Here is a 16,401-nt window from a genome sequence, read left to right on the forward strand (position 1 = left end):
ATACAAGGCTACTGTGCCCTGGTGGGAAAGATTCCCAAAGTCATAATACTTGAACTTGGTCTAGAAGCCCAACTAGAAGTGCATCAATGGGCCAAATGAGCAGAGAGGGGCTTCCCAGGCAGGGAGCGAAGCATGTACAAAGGTTGGACGATGGGAGAAGACACAACAGTGTCAGAACAGCAGGCAGCTCCAGGATGCTGAGCCCTGAGCAGCAGCAAGAGAGAGCAAGATAGAGTTGGAGAAGTCAAGTGCCCTGGGTCATGGGAGACTCAAGTGCATCTGGTTAGAAGGCTCCTGACAAGAGAATCAAGTAGAGGGATGCTGTTACCAGATGTGAGCAGTATAGAGAGTGGTGTGGAAAGTCAGAGGGTGGAGGAAAAAAGCCAGTGAGGAGGTGGGTGTGAAGTTCGAGCTTCAGTAAGGAGGATCTGAGCAAGACAGTACCACAGGGATGGAGAAGAGGAGCAGGTTCAAGAGCTGGAGCCATGGGACTCAGTGGTACTTTAGATTTGGAGAGAAGCATAAAGGATGCACCAGGTGTACAGGTGATGGAGACCTGGTGGTAGGGCAGCCACAACAGGGATGAAAAGAGAGGAAAGGCCAGTGTTCTAAGCAAGGTGCCACTCGGAGGATGAGGATTTCATAATCATGAGAACTATAATTAACTTAGTTTTCAGTAAACAGTTCATGGGGACTATAATTAACCCAGTTTTCACTAAACACTCTGTGAGCAAAGTGCTAGGCTCTAGGACACAGCAGTGAACAGTCCTCTGCACAGGTTGGTAAGAGTGTTAGCCATCAAACACACAAGTCCTGCCAGATTTCGGTCATGTTCCACAGTCCTGAGCTGCTGACCATGCCCATAGCCAGCTTTTCCCCACATGCAACTGGGCCAGAAAGTGGCTAGATACTCGGGAAGCACTCAGAACCATTCAGAGGCAGGATGGGGCCATGGGAAGCAGTGGCCTGGCAACCATCTGCAAATTCTCCTTCCAGCTCTGCCTCAGTTTCTTCTTCTCTAAAATAGAGCTAATTGTTCCTGCCTTGCATATCTCAACAGACTCTTAACCTAATCATGTCTCATTTCTGTTCTCTTTTCTCCAAGCCCTTTTCTTCATCTCCTCTCCTCTCCTGTATGTCTCCCACCATCTTTGTCCTTTCCTGACTTTCTCCATTTCTTCAACGTGATAAGCATATAGACTTAAGCACTCCTCCAGTGTACTTCCAAGAACTGTGAAGTCCATGTTCATCCAAATGTACCAAAAAAAGTCCCCCTACATATCTAAAAAACTGTCGCTTCTCCTCCAAAACTTCAGATTCCAGACATTCCCAAATACAATATGAGCTTTATTTTCTTTCTTTCTTTGTTTTTTTTTTGGTACCAGGGATCGAACTCGGGACCTTGCGCTTGCAAGGCAGGCACTGGAACCACTGAGCTAAATCCCCAGCCCCAAGCTTTATTTTCTTTGGTTTCTGTAATAGCAAATATTTTGAAGGAAAATTGTACACCTGACTTCTAGTTATACTAGAAGTCACATCCAGTAGGGACTCTTCTTTTTTTTTTTTTGAGTTGGTTGTTGAGAAGTTTCAAAAATCAATCTTTGCAGGGTGTGGTGGTACATACCTGTAATCCCAGCACTTGGGAGGCTGAGCCAGGAGGATTGCCATGAGTTTGAGGCAAGCCTGGAATACATAGTGAGTTCAAGGCCAGCCTGAACCATATAACCAAACCTTCTCAAAAAAGGGGGGTGGGCAGGAATTTAAGCTCAGTGATTCTGGCACCTGCCTCACAAGCTCAAGGTCCCGAGTTTGACATCCGGTACCAAAAAAAAAAGTCTTCAACTGTAACCTTTTCAAATACATCTACACATAAATCACACATTTCAGTAAGCATTTTCAAGACTGTTGGCCACTTAAATTTCTTTGATGTTGGTGAACTAGCCTAACCATTACTTAGAGATTTTATATCTCTAATGCAGTATATTTTTTTTTGGTACCGGGATTGAACTCCGGTCCTTGCACTTGCACAGCAGGTGGCCAAACCACTGAGCTAAATCCCCGGCCCCTCTATTGCAGTATTTTTTTTTTCCTTTTATGCTAAACATGAAGATCCTGATTTTGTGTGAATGCATTACTTTGGATGTGAGAAACTGAAAATGCCAATTATGTGCTTTCCCTTTTCTGTACAAATTCTGGGGAAATGTAAGATCCTTCTTTTTTTTTTTTTGGTACTGGGGATCGAACTTGGGATCTTGCATTTGCGAGGCAGGCGCCGGAACCACTGAGCTAAATCCCCAGCCCAAGATCCTTCATTTTTAACGTGGTTTTCAGAAACAACTATAAGTTCATTTAGGACAGTTTGATTTAGATGATCAATTTAATACTTCAGAAGATGAAGTTCATAAGATCCCATCTCATGTAGAGTACTGTATATTAATTTTTTATCAAATATTTTATAAATACCTCACCACCTCCTGCATGTAATTAATAATAATATTTTAGAGTAGAAAGACATAGAATATCAATATAATATCATTATAAAAATATATTTAAGGGCCAGGGATTTAGCTCAGTGGTTTCGCTGCCTGCTGCGCAAGCGCAAGGACCCAAGTTCGATCCCCGGTACCAAAAATATATATATATATATATTTAAGCCCTTCAAAACATTATGTAGGCTTTGTAGGTCACACCATCTTTTTTTGTTTTTTGTTTTGGTACCGGGAATTAAACTCAGGACCTTGCGCTTTCAAGGCAGGTGGCTGCACCACTGAGCTAAATCTCTGGCCCCATGCCATCTTTTTTTTTTTTTCCTTTGGTACCAGGGATCGAACTCAGATCCGTACACTTGTAAGGCAGAAGCAGAACCACTGAGCTAAATCCCCGGCCCTCGCCATCTTTTTTGTGACTACCCTACTGTGCCATTATAACAGCCAGAGACGATACATAAACAAGTGAGCATGACAGTTTTCCAGTCCAATTTTATTTATAAAAACAGTGAAGCAGAATTGGCCCATGGGCCATTATTTGCTGCCCCCCACATTAGATGCTGAAGGTCATCAGGGAGAGTTGAGTGAGGACTGGGGTTCCTCAGAGCTATGGTCAGTAACCAAAGTGTGTTATACCCCTGTGACACACTGACCCAGGGACAGTCGCTTGTCTCTTACGAATGTCAACTCGTTTAGTATTAATATTGGGAATATGAGTGTTATTTTCTGCATTTCATAGATCAGAAGACTGAAACCCAAAAAAAGGTGGAATGATAATTTGAAGTCACACAACTATTAAATGGCAACACTGGAGGGTTTTTTTGCTTTTTTTTTTTTGGTACTGGGGATTGAACTTGGGACCTTCCACTTTCAAGGCAGACGGCAGAACCACTGAGCTAAATCCCCAGCCCTGTTTTTGTTTTTTGAGAGAAGGTCTCGCTATGTTGTTCAGGCTGTATAGTTCAGGCTGTCCTTCAACTTACTATGTGACCCAGGCTGGTCTTAAACTCACAGTGATCCTCCTGCCTTAGCCTCCTGAGTGCTGGGATTACAGGCACCATCACACCTGGCAAACCTGGAGTTTTTAGCAGGTCTCTCCAACTGCACAGTTTCTGCTTCAGCTCTGAACACCCTTGTCACTGACCATGAGTGCTGTCCCTCCTGCCCAAGCTCTCTGGAGAGGAGGTTTAGGGTCTTCTAATCCCCAGGAATTCATGTCAAGGGATGGGTTCCCTTTGTGGTGCCATATAAGGGGAATTAGAAAACACCCTTAATTTCATGCATGGAAAGCCCCATTTGTCCCTGAGATCAGTAAACAGTAGCTAAAGTGAATGAGGGTAAGGATTATACAGATTTGAAAACTAGACTAAAGGAAGCCTAGAAAATGCCAAGGCACTTCCTGATCCCATAGGAACCCTTTAGCTTCTCTGTCTTATTTATTTGGCCATAGACTTAACTCTAGGATTGGCATGCCCTTTAATGGAGCGTTCCTCCCTTCCCTCTTGAGTTCCTGGACCCTAAAGCCTATATCGTTTCCCCTCCTGCACCACAGTTGCTGCCTGAGCTGCTCCTTCTTCCTGTAGCCAGGCACACAAACCCAGAATAGTGTAGAATCCCAGCAACTGGAGGGAGTGGGCAACCTGAGAGCTTTGGACGTTACCCTGAGACACCACAGCCATCAGGTATGGAGCCAGCAAGGCCCCAAACAGTTTCCCTAAGGTGACGTAGCAAGGATGGAGTGGAAACAAGGGTTGAATTTGACCCCACAGCCTGTCTTCTTCACGTCTTCATCCAGCAGCCTGCCTGCCTGAGGGAGCCTGTTCCCACCCAGTCCTAGTGTGATGCTACAGGTTCTGTCCACAGATGAGGACTCGAGTCCCCACGGCCAGAGCGTTGGTCTTAATCTTGACGCCAGCCAAAGCCTCCCATCTGTCCCCCATCCACGTTCACACTGCCTCTCCCCACCCTTGGTCTTTTCCGCCAGCAACCACATGACCGTAGAGCAGATATCAGATCACCTCAATCTCTCAAAGCTTGTTAGAAACTTGTCACTTACTAAAATAAAATCCAGGGCCAGGGATTTAGCTCAGTGGTTCCGCCATCTGCTTTGCAAGCTCAAGGACGCGAGTTCGATCCCTGGTACCAAAAAAAAAACCTAAAATAAAATCCACTGTCCACACCATGGCCCCAAGCCCTGTGTCTTCAAACTGCAGGTTGGGGTCCGGGGATTTAGCTCAGTGGTTTCGCCACCTGCTGCGCAAGCGCAAGGACACGAGTTTGATCCCTGGTACCCAAAAAACAAAAACAAAAACAAACTCCAGGTTGTGACACATTAGCACTGTCAATCTAGTGGATTTACAAATGACTCTTTTTTTTTTTTTTTTTTTCACTAAAATTGAGCAGAGCTGGGCATGGTGCCACACGCTGTAATCCCAGCACTGGGGAGGCTGAGGCAGGAGGATCACCAAGTGTTTGAGGCCAGCCTGGACTACATAGCAAGAGACCTTGTCTAAATAAATGAATGAATGAATAGTTAATTTTGGCTCACAATTTCAGAGGTTCCAGTCCATGATTTTTGGGCCCATAGTGGCACAGTATATTGTGGTAGGATGGGGCAGAGGAGGCCTGTTCACCTCACAGTGCCAGGAACAAAGACAGAAAGAGGAAGAGCCAGCATCTGGGTCCCAGAATGTCCGTCAAGGCATGCCACCAGTGACCAAGCCTTTGACACATAGGCCTGTGGAAGACATTGGAGATCCAAACCATAGCTCACAGTAAGGGTACATACCGCTCGATGAAATAGGCTCCTGTTGTATATACTGATTCAGGCGGAACTCTGTTACCATGGGTGCAGATCATGAAAGATGGATATTCATCCAGCCCATGCCCAGTCAGCCCCACCAGCCACCTCTCAAGCTTCTTCATCACTCTCTGCCCTCCAATGCAGATTATACCAGTCCCAGTCTTATAACTGACTGGTCTCAGAGTCTTTGCATCTGCTTTTTCCTCCTTCTAGAATGATCTTTGTGTACTCTTGAGATGTATCTGCTTTTACCTCTTTCTAGAATGCTGTTTGTGTACTCTTGAGTGGCTAGTGTCTGTATTCATCACTTCCTCAGAGAAGCCATCCATGGCTCCCACTGCTACTGTAATTCTCTCCGCTGCTCCTGTCAGTGTCTTTATGAGTTATACTTCTTGTATTTGCTTTTTTTTCACCTACTCCATTAGAATGAAAGTAAGGAACATAGCTGAGCCTGGTGGAGCATGCCTGTAATCCCAGCACTCTGGGAAGATGCAAGTTCAAGCCCCACCTGGCCAACTTGGTGACTTAGTAAGATCCTGTCTCAAAATAAAGAGTGGCTGGGAATGTGGCTCATTGCAAAGGGCCTGGGTTCAGTCCCCAGTGCTACACATAATAATAACAATAACAAAATGATGATGAAATAAAAGTAAAAAGGAATGAATGAACAAAGGTATGTACATCTAAGTGCCTGGTTTGGGGATATATACCCAGGATCTGGCTCCAGCTCTGCCCAGATAAGCTTAGTGGCTTTGGGCAGGGTGCTCCCTCAGTTTCTTTCCTTGTTGCATGAGGGGTTTGCATGCAAGTGGATATTGGTACCTGGTAAAGACTTTCTTGCTACTGACATTCTCTGATTCTTTTGCCTGGAACTGTAGTGTGGGCCAGGGGTTAAGTATTTCTTTATTTCCTGGACCTTCTTTGATTGTCCAATGCTCCAAGCCAGTCAGGCTGTTATTGCCAGTGTCATTTATATATAAGAGGCACAAGCTCAGTAGCTTAGGGCTAAAGCTATAGCTCAGTGGTAGAGCACTTGCCTACCATGCCCAAGGCCTTGGGTTTGACCCCCAGTACCACAGAAAAAAGACAGGAGGAGGAAAAAATATAACACCTCAGTAGTTTAGGAATTTGATTAGAGTAGCAGACTAGAACAAACAGGTGCCAAATGTAGGCCCTTCACTCTACCAGTCAGCCTGCCTTGAAGAAAAGAACAAGGTCTGCAAAGAGAACGGGGTTTTCTCAGCTCCTCTGGCCCGGGTGATGACATTACTTTCCTGCTCATGTAGTCCAGTACCGAGGTCCTAACCACCTGCACTATGACATTAGCTGAATCTAATGGTAGCTCAGAGAGGCAACCTCTCTAGCCCCCTTACCACATTTTTGTTGTTGTTGTTGTTATTTTGGTACCGGGGATCAAACTCGGGACCTTGAGCTTTCGAGGCAGGTACCAGAACCACTGAGCTAAATCCCTGGCCCCCCTTACCACATTATTAAAGTGGGAATAACATAATTATCATGAGGATGCAGAAACATCAAAGGGAACCTCAAGATTTCTTTTTTCCTCTACCAAACTTTTTTTTTTTGTACTGGGGATTGAACTTGGGACCTTGTGCTTGCAAGGCAGGCAGCGGAACCACTGAGCTAAATCTCTGGCCCTCTTTTTTCCTCTAACCATTAACTGAATTCTGCTGTCCTAGAGCCTGTGTACCCAGGAGGGCTGGCTGGGGTCGGGTGCAGAGGAGTCCTTCCTCAATTCCCTGGCCTCATCCCCTGACAGGAACCTGGCAGACCGAGGCTGTGTTCAGCAAGGAAGCCCTGATCGAAATTCCCAGTGACATCCCTCTTCAGAGTGCTGCCACCCTGAGCGTCAACCCCTGCACAGCCTACAGGATGTTGGTGGACTTCGAGCAGCTGCAGCCAGGTAGGAACCTGCAGCTGTCAAGAGCAGGCCAGGGCTCCCCACTGGGGTAGGACACAAATCCTGACCCTGTAGCTATGGGAACTTGCTACTGAGGGGTCTGGGAGGATGACAGCCCCTGACCTGGATGAGTGTTATGGCTTTTACTCATATGTGAGCTGGGTTCCTAGAAAACATGCTGAAAGCTCATAGGGACTGTACTCTGGGAAACTGCTAAAAGCTCACATTCCCCAGAGCCAGGGATGGAATGCTGTCACTCAGCAAAAAATAGATTGAGCTGTGCTAAGCTCTGGGGATACAAAGCCAGACAAGATAGACACAGTCCCTGTGTTTTCAATAAAATGCTGAACTTAGTGTTAATAATTATGCTCAGCATTTATATCGCACTTCCTGTTCATCAAGTGCCTCTGCAGGCTTATCCCTGTGGAGTGCATCATGCCTTCAACAAAGTAGTACAGTGAACTTAGTATCATTGGTTAAAAGCTCAAGCCCAAGGTAAAAATCCTAGGTCTGAACCCAAGTTCACCTCTCATTAACTGTGTGAATTCACCACCCACAGCATCCAGGTTTTCATCAGTAAGATGGAGAATGAGGGGCTCTGGGGGCCAATGAAACCCTGAAGCATAACACTTAGCCCAGTGCCTAGACTACAGTGCTGTGGCTATCAGCTTATATTATTAGTCTTTCTTTTATCAGTGGAGGAAGAGGTCCAGAGAGGGGAGCTATTTTCATGAAATCACTCAGCAAGTAAATAGACAAAGCCAGGTGTTTTATTGGCATTCTCCTGAAAGCAGAGCATGAGACCAGAAGTAGAGGCAGACAGGTCATTTGGGACATGGTCCCAGGAAGCAGAAACGGGGGAGTGAAGACAGCAAGATCCCAACAGAGGCAAAGCCCAGGAAGGCCAGTTACTGCCCTGGGCAACCTGGGCTTGGTCCTGCTGGGGATCCTCTAATGACAGGAGCCTGGGCCAGCTTTCTTCGGACTCCCATTCCCCATTGGCTTTGGTTTTTGTCTTTTGTTAGGGTTTTTTTCTAATAATGCTGAGGAGTGATCCCAGGACCTACTCTACCACTGAGCTACATGCCAGCCCCTATGTCCTCCACTGTTTCTCACTCCTGCACACTGTACATATCCGTAACCTGGAAGGGGCTATAGAAATCACCTACACTAGGGCCGGGGATTTAGCTCAGTGGTTCTGCCGCCCGCCTCATAAGTGGAAGGACCCAAGTTCGATCCCCGGTACCAGAAAAAAGAAAAGAAAGAAAGAAATCACCTACACTACCTCTCTCATCCCAGCAAGGAAAAGGCCACTGCCCAAAGCCTAGCTGAAATCAGTCTCAGCTTCCCACAAAGAGAAGTGTGAGTTCTCTCACGGCTGTGGCGGAGGAGTCTGGGAAGACTTCAGTGGAGAACCTTGCTGGAGTCCCAGTACAACAAACACTGGTCACTTGCATCTCATTCCTTCTGGCCACTTCTGATATGGACTGAGCTATGGTGGACAGATCTGGGCATTCTGATGCCACCCACTCTAAGTGTCTACTGTGTACCTCCCCACTTTCTGCCTCACAACCGATGTGGCTCAGGCTAGACCAATGTTGAATCAACATGATCTTGACCCATAGTAAGAGTTACATTTTTACACTGTTATCCAGTACATACACATATATAGTGGAAACCAAAATTTTTTTTTTAAACCACAATTTCATGGCACAATATTTACCCTCACTATGTGGATTTACTTTGTTGTTTTTTATTCTATTCTCCTCAATTCTTTGTTTGGGGTTGGTTTTTTTATTTGTTTTTGGTTTTGTTTTGTTTTTTTGTACTGGAGATTGAACTCAGGACCTTCCGCTTGCGAGGCAAGCAGCAACACCACTGAGCTAAATCCCCAGCCATATTTTTGGGTTTTGTACTTTTTTTTGGTACTGGAGATCGAACTCGGGACCCTGCACTTGAGAGGCAGTTGGCGGAACCACTGAGCTAAATCCCCAGCCTTGTTTTTGTTTTTTGAGAGAAGGTCTCGCTGTGTAGTCCAGCCTGGCTTCCAACTTACTGTGTAGCCCACACTGGGCTTAAACTCATGACCCTCCTACCTTAGCTTCCCGAGTGTTGAGATTACAGGCCTGTGCCACCACACTTGACTTATTCTCCTCAGTTCTAACTAAAACAAAGCAAGGTTCCTGAGAACCCACTGGATGGATTGCTAATGCACTAGTGAGTAGTGTCAGCCTGCATGCTGCCTCCTGGCAAAGGAGAACGGCGTCCTGGTGGTAGTTCTGTCTCTAGCTCCCAGCCACTGTGCAAGGAACCCTGCTTCCTCTCACACACCAGATAGCATTTCAGAGTTAACAAAGCACCTTCCTGGACACAATGTGTTTGACTCCAACTGGGTGCCCTGACAGGTGTGCCTACGATTCCTGTTTTCTGGGGAGGAAACTAAAGTTCGAAGACATGACTTGCTTGTCTCAGTTAGTTACAGTCATGGGTGAAGCTGCAACTCCCATCCAGACCCAGCTTGTTTCAGAGCCCATTTTCCCAGTATGCCACTGCCTGCCACACTGGCAAATTCTAGAGCTAACCCTGGACTTCACACAAACCATCTGTAAGACTGTTCAGGGGCTGCCAGTTTCTCCAGTATGGCTTTAATCCCATCTGGGGTCAGTGTACCTTTCTTAAACACTACAGAGAGGAATAAGGCATGCCCCCCTCCCCCAAAAGCTTCAAGTGTGGACCTGTGTAGAACTGAATATAGAACAGGTCATGAGATGTGCTTTGACACAGATGCCCACAGGTGCCCTGGGAGCATTCGGAGGGAAGAACCCAGGAGGGCTTCATGAAGGAAGCCACACTTGAGCTATACTTCAAAGGACATACAGGATGTCAGAAAGAACGGAGAGAAGGGAGACAACATTGCAAACCAAGGGAATTACCTAAGCAGAGACTGGAGGACATAAAAATTGGGAGGATGTAAAATCAGTTACACAGCAGGATCCAGATTTTGTTCTTTGTGGACAGAGTGGCCAAGTTATGGGGAACTGTAGGTGTTGTGAAAGTTTGTTGTTTTTGTTTTTTTTACCCAGTACCTGGGATCAAACTCAAGACCCTGGGCTTGCCAGGCAGGTGTGGTACCACTGAGCTACATCCCCAATCCGGTGTTGTAGAAGTTTGGGAGATATTAGGGGAACTGTGAGTAATAGTCCAAGGTGTGAGAAGGCTCTGCTAACCAGATCTTGGGTCCCTTTTGAGCCTGACGATTCCATCTCTTGCCCTATCCTAGGATCCAAGGCAGGACGTCCTCACCTATTACAGGTCTACAGGGCTTGACTCGGGTCTCTTCCTGGCTCCACAGGGGATTCCGTCATCCAGAACGCGTCCAACAGTGGAGTAGGGCAAGCAGTCATCCAGATCGCCGCAGCACTGGGCCTGAGGACCGTCAATGTGGTCCGAGACAGGTGCGTGGGGAGGCCTAATCCCAGATTGTGACTGAGGCCTTTCCACCTCGCATCCTGCAGATGCCCTCTTCTCCACCAGATGGCGCCCTTGCATAAGCACAGATGGCCTCCTTTCTGCTTCGCTAACAGTTGGCAGCTGAAGATGAGTCAGCCCAGAGAAATGAAGTCCAAGTGGCTTTAAACTGTATAGGAGGAGTGAATCTGAGGAATGTAGAGATGGCAGAAAGAGGATGGAGACTCCTCTTGCTGAACAGCTAAGAGTTGTGGAGACTCAACTTCTGATAACCCTGTTTTCAAAACCATAGTTTGTATTTGAGATGCTTTGAGCTGTGCTGTTCTTTCTGAGAACTGTCTAGCCCAAGACCCCTTTGCCCAGGCATTTGTGTGCTATTTGTTTGTTTGTTTGTTTGTTTTTGGTACAGGGGATCGAACTCGGGTCCTTGCATTTGTGAGACAGGCAGCGGCACCACTGAGCTAAATCCCCAGCTTGTGTGCTAAATATAGATGTGAAGGAGATGGGGGTCTCTCTCCTTTATCAGTGAGAAACTGAAGTTTCAGAGACAGGAAGCAGCTTTCCCAGGAGGCACAGCAAGTTGGTAACAGACTAATTCTTTTTTACCAGCTCCATTAAGCCTTTCTGTCCATGAGTGTGGCCATGTCTGTCATGAGGGTCCAGTCTTAGGAGGAGAATTGATTCTCACTTCAGTTTCATGTCCCCTCAATTTGTACTAACAAAAAGATTCTGTTGCCTTGTCCAGAAAGGCCTGGGCCACTCCTGGGCTAGAGTGTGTTCACGTAACGAACCCCTTGAAAAGAGAGGAGGAAGGAAGTGGAGTCTGTCATTTCTCAGTTAAAGAACTCAGGAAGTGAAATGGTTTCTCCATGGGCACAGAAACCTCCCGGCCTGGCTCTGCCCAGTAGGAACGGCCCATGAAGAGGTGAAGGCAAGAGCTTCAGAACATGATTCAATTATGTAGCACCTGCACAAGGCCTGGCTCAGCCTCAGTCCCAGCTTTCTAAAAACAAAACACGGGTTCTCACAACTGTGACGCAGGGGTCCTGGGAGTTTTGGGGAGAGAGAGCCAGCAGGTGACCAGGGACCTTGGATTGTGTTTGGTTTCCAGACCTGACATCCAGAAGCTGACTAGTAGACTGAAGGATCTGGGCGCCGAGCATGTCATCACAGAGGAGGAACTGAGAAAGCCTGAAACAAAAAACCTCTTCAAGGTACCTAGGAAAAGGGCACTGCCCCTCCACACCATGCTCATATCCCCCAGAAAGCTGACTTGAATTAGAAGAGCCAGGGACAGGGCCCACTTCTCCTGGGGATCAAACACAGGACCTTGCACTTTCGAGGCAGGTGGCAGGACCACTGAGCTAAATCCCCAGCTATTTTGTTTTGTTTTTTGAGACAGGGTCTCACTATGTAGTTCAGACTGGCCTTGAACTCACTATGTAGCCCAGGCTTGCCTGGAACTCATGGCGATCCTCCTGCCTCAGCCTCCTCTATGCTGGCATTACAGGCATGTGCCACCCACGGCTGTATCCTTCACGACTTCTTGGATAAATAAAGCCCATTCCCCTCAGCCAGGGTGCAGAGTGCATTAATTATTCAGGTGCCATAAGAGAGATGGGAGAAACAAAGTTGAGGAAACCCTGTGTGAGTTGCAGTTTGAAACATTTGTGGCAGGCCACATAATGGGTGTGAATCTTAGAGCTAGAAGGGGCTCTGAGGCACAGAAAGGAAAGAAGCTGTGTCTCCTAAGCCTCTGCCTCACATTTTACCTGATAATCCCCAGGACAGCCCTACAAAGTAGTTGTTACCGGTTTTATAGACAAGGAAATACAGACTCATAAAAGGTAAAGGACTTGGCTAGGGCCACGTGGCTGTAAGTGGTGTATTCAGGGCTGGCCACAGGTCTTTCTGAAGTCAAAGCCCCAGCCCTGCCAGAACATCTGCCCTTTAGCACACTGTAAGTGAGCAAACCCTGGCCCGAGTCTCATCACTGAACCATGGAGAAAGAGCAGACCCACACACTCACTCAAAGACACTGGCCTCTGTGGAGCATTTCTGAAGCGGTAGATCAGCACACTGCATATAAACTGCATCTAAGCCCTGAGCAGAAAAGCATTCAGTGGCTGCCGCCCCTCAAACCTACACACATGCATGTTCCTTGTCTCTTCCCTAGAGGAGAGAGCTTTGAACCAAGCCCTGAAATGGACCACAGGATAAAGTTGCTAAAGTCCCTGGACAGAGAAAAAAAGCAAATCCAGAGGCATAAGCACCCCTTGTCCTTCACTCCCTCCTTGTGACACAGCTCTGGGGCAGAAAAGTGCTGTATGCAGCGCAGCGAGCGTCAAGCCTCAGTGTACTGTGGTCACCTCCTCACTGTGGTTCCTTCTTTTCCAGGACATGCCCCAGCCACGGCTTGCTCTCAACTGTGTCGGTGGGAAAAGCTCCACAGAGCTGCTGCGGCACTTAGCGTAAGTCCCTGGGCCCTGCAGGGCAGGAAGCAGGAGCTCTCCAGGTCTCCAGCTGGAAGCACCATCTAGTGCACAAGTGCCCGGGGCCAGTGTGAGCCAAGGCTGGGTTACCAGGACTCAAGCAGGAAACAAGGACCAAGTCATGCAGCTCTCTGAGTGCTTCCTTCTCAGCCTCTTCCTCTAGATGACCGGGCTTCATTTTTTCCAGAAGTAGACAGCTGAGCTCTGCGTAGGTCTCCTAACCTAGAGGCCTCTTAAAAAGTCACTTACTCCAAACTTATTATCTTTTAAATGTTTTATTGGCTTTTAAAACTGCATTCTAATTAGAGGTAACATTATGCCTATTGCACAACATTTTGAAAGCATGTAAAAGTACAAAGAAAAAGTAAACACAAAAGTTCCTGGTCTTCCCCCACCCAGCGGGGAGAAGCACTGTTGACAATGTTCACTGTGGGTGCTCTGCTCTTTCCTGTGAAATAAACTTGTGCAGCTGGAGGACACCTGAAGAGATGCCCGCCAACTAGAGCAGAAGACCCAGTTAACGCGTGAGCACAGCTAGCTACCAGTGCAGAGAGAGCTGAGGGCGCAGAGAGAGCTGAGGGCGCAGGGAGAGATGGCAGGTGAGCCATGTGGCCGACAGCTGGGAGGAGAATCACTGAGTGCTCACAAGGACCCCACAGAGCTGGACTTTCTCCTTGAAGCCCCTGGGCTGGCAAGGGCAACTGTTGCGATTTCCTTTTTGTTGTTTTCCTTTTGATGCTCAGGGAACCCAGGGCCTCATGCTTGCTGAGCACTTGCTTACCACTGAGCTACACCACCACCCCCAGGCCCCATCTCCATTTTATACTTAAAAGAAAACAAGGCCCAGAGAGGAAAATTACCTTGTCCAAGGTGTAGTCAGCAGGGGAGCCCATTTTAAGCCCAACTTTGCATGACTCTGGAGCACACCTCTTCCACCCTGTATTCAGCAACCTCTGAGGAAGACTATGAACCTGTGTCACTCGTCATGTGCAGTGGTGACTACTGTAGGATTGGATTCAGAATGATGTGTTCGGCCGGGGATTTAGCTCAGTGGTTCTGCCGCCTGCCTTGCAAGTGCAAGGACCCAAGTTCGATCCCTGGTACCAGAATGGTGTGTTCACACCTCTGCCCTGCTACTACTAGCTGTGGACCTGTGAAAAGTTAGGCAATATGTGAAAAAACAGTCCAGACCTCAGTCTCTTCATCTATAAAATGGGAGTAATAGAAACCCTTTCTGCCTCCAGAGGTTAATCTGAGGGACTTCAGCTTTCTCATCTGCAAAAGCAGGTATCAAAGTACTCCCTTGGAGAATATAAGGACTCACTGAGGAAGTAATAAATGTGCTTAGAACTCTCCCTGCTATATGGTAGACACCCACTAAATGCCAGCAGTTGTGACTGGACCAAGCCTGGTGGGAGACAGGAAAGAGGGTTCCATTCCCCAGGAACTGCTTTCTAGAGCATGTACCAGCTGAGGGGAATTTAAAACCAAATCAGAAGCTGGGATGTATCTCAGTGGGAGAGCATGCTTAATCTGTGTGACCCTCTGCATACAATCAATCCCCAATACCACACACACACACACACACACACACACACACACACACACCCCAAACAGCCCAGCAGCTCCAGGGCCAGAGGTACCTGCCTCCCACAGCAGTGTCCCCCATGCTGTAGTTTACAATCTCCCTGTGTCATCCCAACATGTGTCTCAGGTCATCCTTGAGCAACAAGCTTCCCAAAGAGCCAGGGAGTGGGGAGAAGAGCAAAGGTTCAGTCAAACACTCATAGTCCTAACTTTTAGCTTTTAAAAATTGCATTAGTATGAGCCAAATTAAACCTCTCCTTTAAAAAATGCATTAGCCTCGCTCCTGTTCGCCAAGGTGGGTGTGTAGGCATCAGACAGCAGCTACTCACCACATCTCCGAACCTCCGGCCAGGAGAGGGCGCTCATCACTGACCCCAACACTGTGCGCTCCGCTCCTTATCTGTACGCTATTTCATCTCACCGACCTCTAGAACGAGTATTTACAGATGAAGAGACAAGATCAGGACCACTTTTATTGCACCGCCCAAGGTCACACTCCTGTAAAATGAGTGGAGCAGGGCTGGACTCCAGCTTTGAGCTCTCTACTATGAAGTTTGCTGATAGCTAGCACTCAGCCAAAACCTGACCTAGTGGCCTGGGCTAGTGGATTCCCAGCCCTGGCTAAGCATCCTGGTCATCTGGCTGGAGTGTGTGTGTATATGCGTTTTGTTTTGTGTGTGGTACTGGAGGCTGAAACCAGGGCCTTGCACTGAACTAACTACATTCCCAGCTCTTGTTTTTTGTTGAGTCAGGATCTCACTAAGCCTCCTTGCAGTCTTCCTGCCTCAGCCTCCTAAGTACTTAGGATTTCAGACATGCACCACTGCAAGCAGCACATGTTGTTTTTAATATAAATCCTTAACTTTTTTTTTTTTGAGGCAGGGTCGGTCACACTATCAAATTTAGGCTGACCTTGAACTCACTATGTACCTCAAGATGGCCTTGAACTTTTGGCAATCCTCCTACCTCATCCTCCAGAGTGCTGAGATTACAAGCATGTGCCACCACACCCAGCTGCTTCTTGATTCCTTAGGTCAGGGATCAGGCCAATGAATCTGTATATTTGAGCCCTTTCCAGGGATTCTGAGAGCAAAGTTTAGAAGTCATGGTCAGAATAGAAATGCCATGGTGAGCCCTAGTAGAGCCTGAACTCCACTCTCTCTGTACCCTGCCTACACCCACTCTTTATTCCCCCTGGATTCTTCAGGCCTGGAGGGACCATGGTGACCTACGGCGGAATGGCCAAGCAGCCTGTCACAGCCTCTGTGGTAAGGTGGGGGTTGGGGGGCCTGCGGGCCTGGGCCAGATGCTCCTGCCCTGACACCACAGTTGTCTAAACTCAGCCCCCTCCCTGGGAGGAATCTACCCTGAAGTGGTACCTGAAGCTCTTGCCCTCAGAGCCCCAGCATGTTCCTCCTATGTCGACAGAGCCTGCTCATTTTTAAGGACCTCAAACTTCGAGGCTTTTGGTTGTCCCAGTGGAAGAAGTACCACGGTTCAGGTGAGTGAATGATGGCCCTGATGCCAAGGGCTGCAGGAGAGGGCAGTGCCTAGCATGGCTGCAGAAGTGACCAGCTGCCAGAACCCTGCAGAGGTGATTGGGTCCCCAGCCCTGCAACAGAATAAAGGAAAATAGCTTCTAGCCACAGT

General features: G+C 47.6%; 1 protein-coding gene across 4 annotated transcripts in view; it reads left to right on the forward strand.

Moving 5' to 3' along the window:
* Window positions 1-16,401, forward strand: part of Mecr (mitochondrial trans-2-enoyl-CoA reductase) — a 35,078-nt gene that overhangs the window by 17,055 nt on the left and 1,622 nt on the right. For 2 of the 4 annotated variants that reach the window (XM_013074417.3, XM_013074418.3), the window contains exons 4-9: window positions 7,064-7,207; window positions 10,557-10,659; window positions 11,784-11,886; window positions 13,070-13,143; window positions 15,959-16,019; window positions 16,150-16,252. In XM_013074417.3, coding sequence (XP_012929871.1) covers window positions 7,064-7,207; window positions 10,557-10,659; window positions 11,784-11,886; window positions 13,070-13,143; window positions 15,959-16,019; window positions 16,150-16,252 — 588 coding nt within the window. The remainder of the gene's footprint in view (window positions 1-7,063; window positions 7,208-10,556; window positions 10,660-11,783; window positions 11,887-13,069; window positions 13,144-15,958; window positions 16,020-16,149; window positions 16,253-16,401) is intronic. The other 2 variants (XM_004850785.4, XM_087215032.1) reach the window with 1 other exon arrangement.

The sequence above is a fragment of the Heterocephalus glaber genome, unplaced genomic scaffold, assembly GCF_053883595.1.
Source record: "Heterocephalus glaber isolate CG9 unplaced genomic scaffold, H.glaber_assembly_v1.0 deba00001452, whole genome shotgun sequence".
Classification (NCBI taxonomy): Eukaryota; Metazoa; Chordata; class Mammalia; order Rodentia; family Bathyergidae; genus Heterocephalus; species Heterocephalus glaber.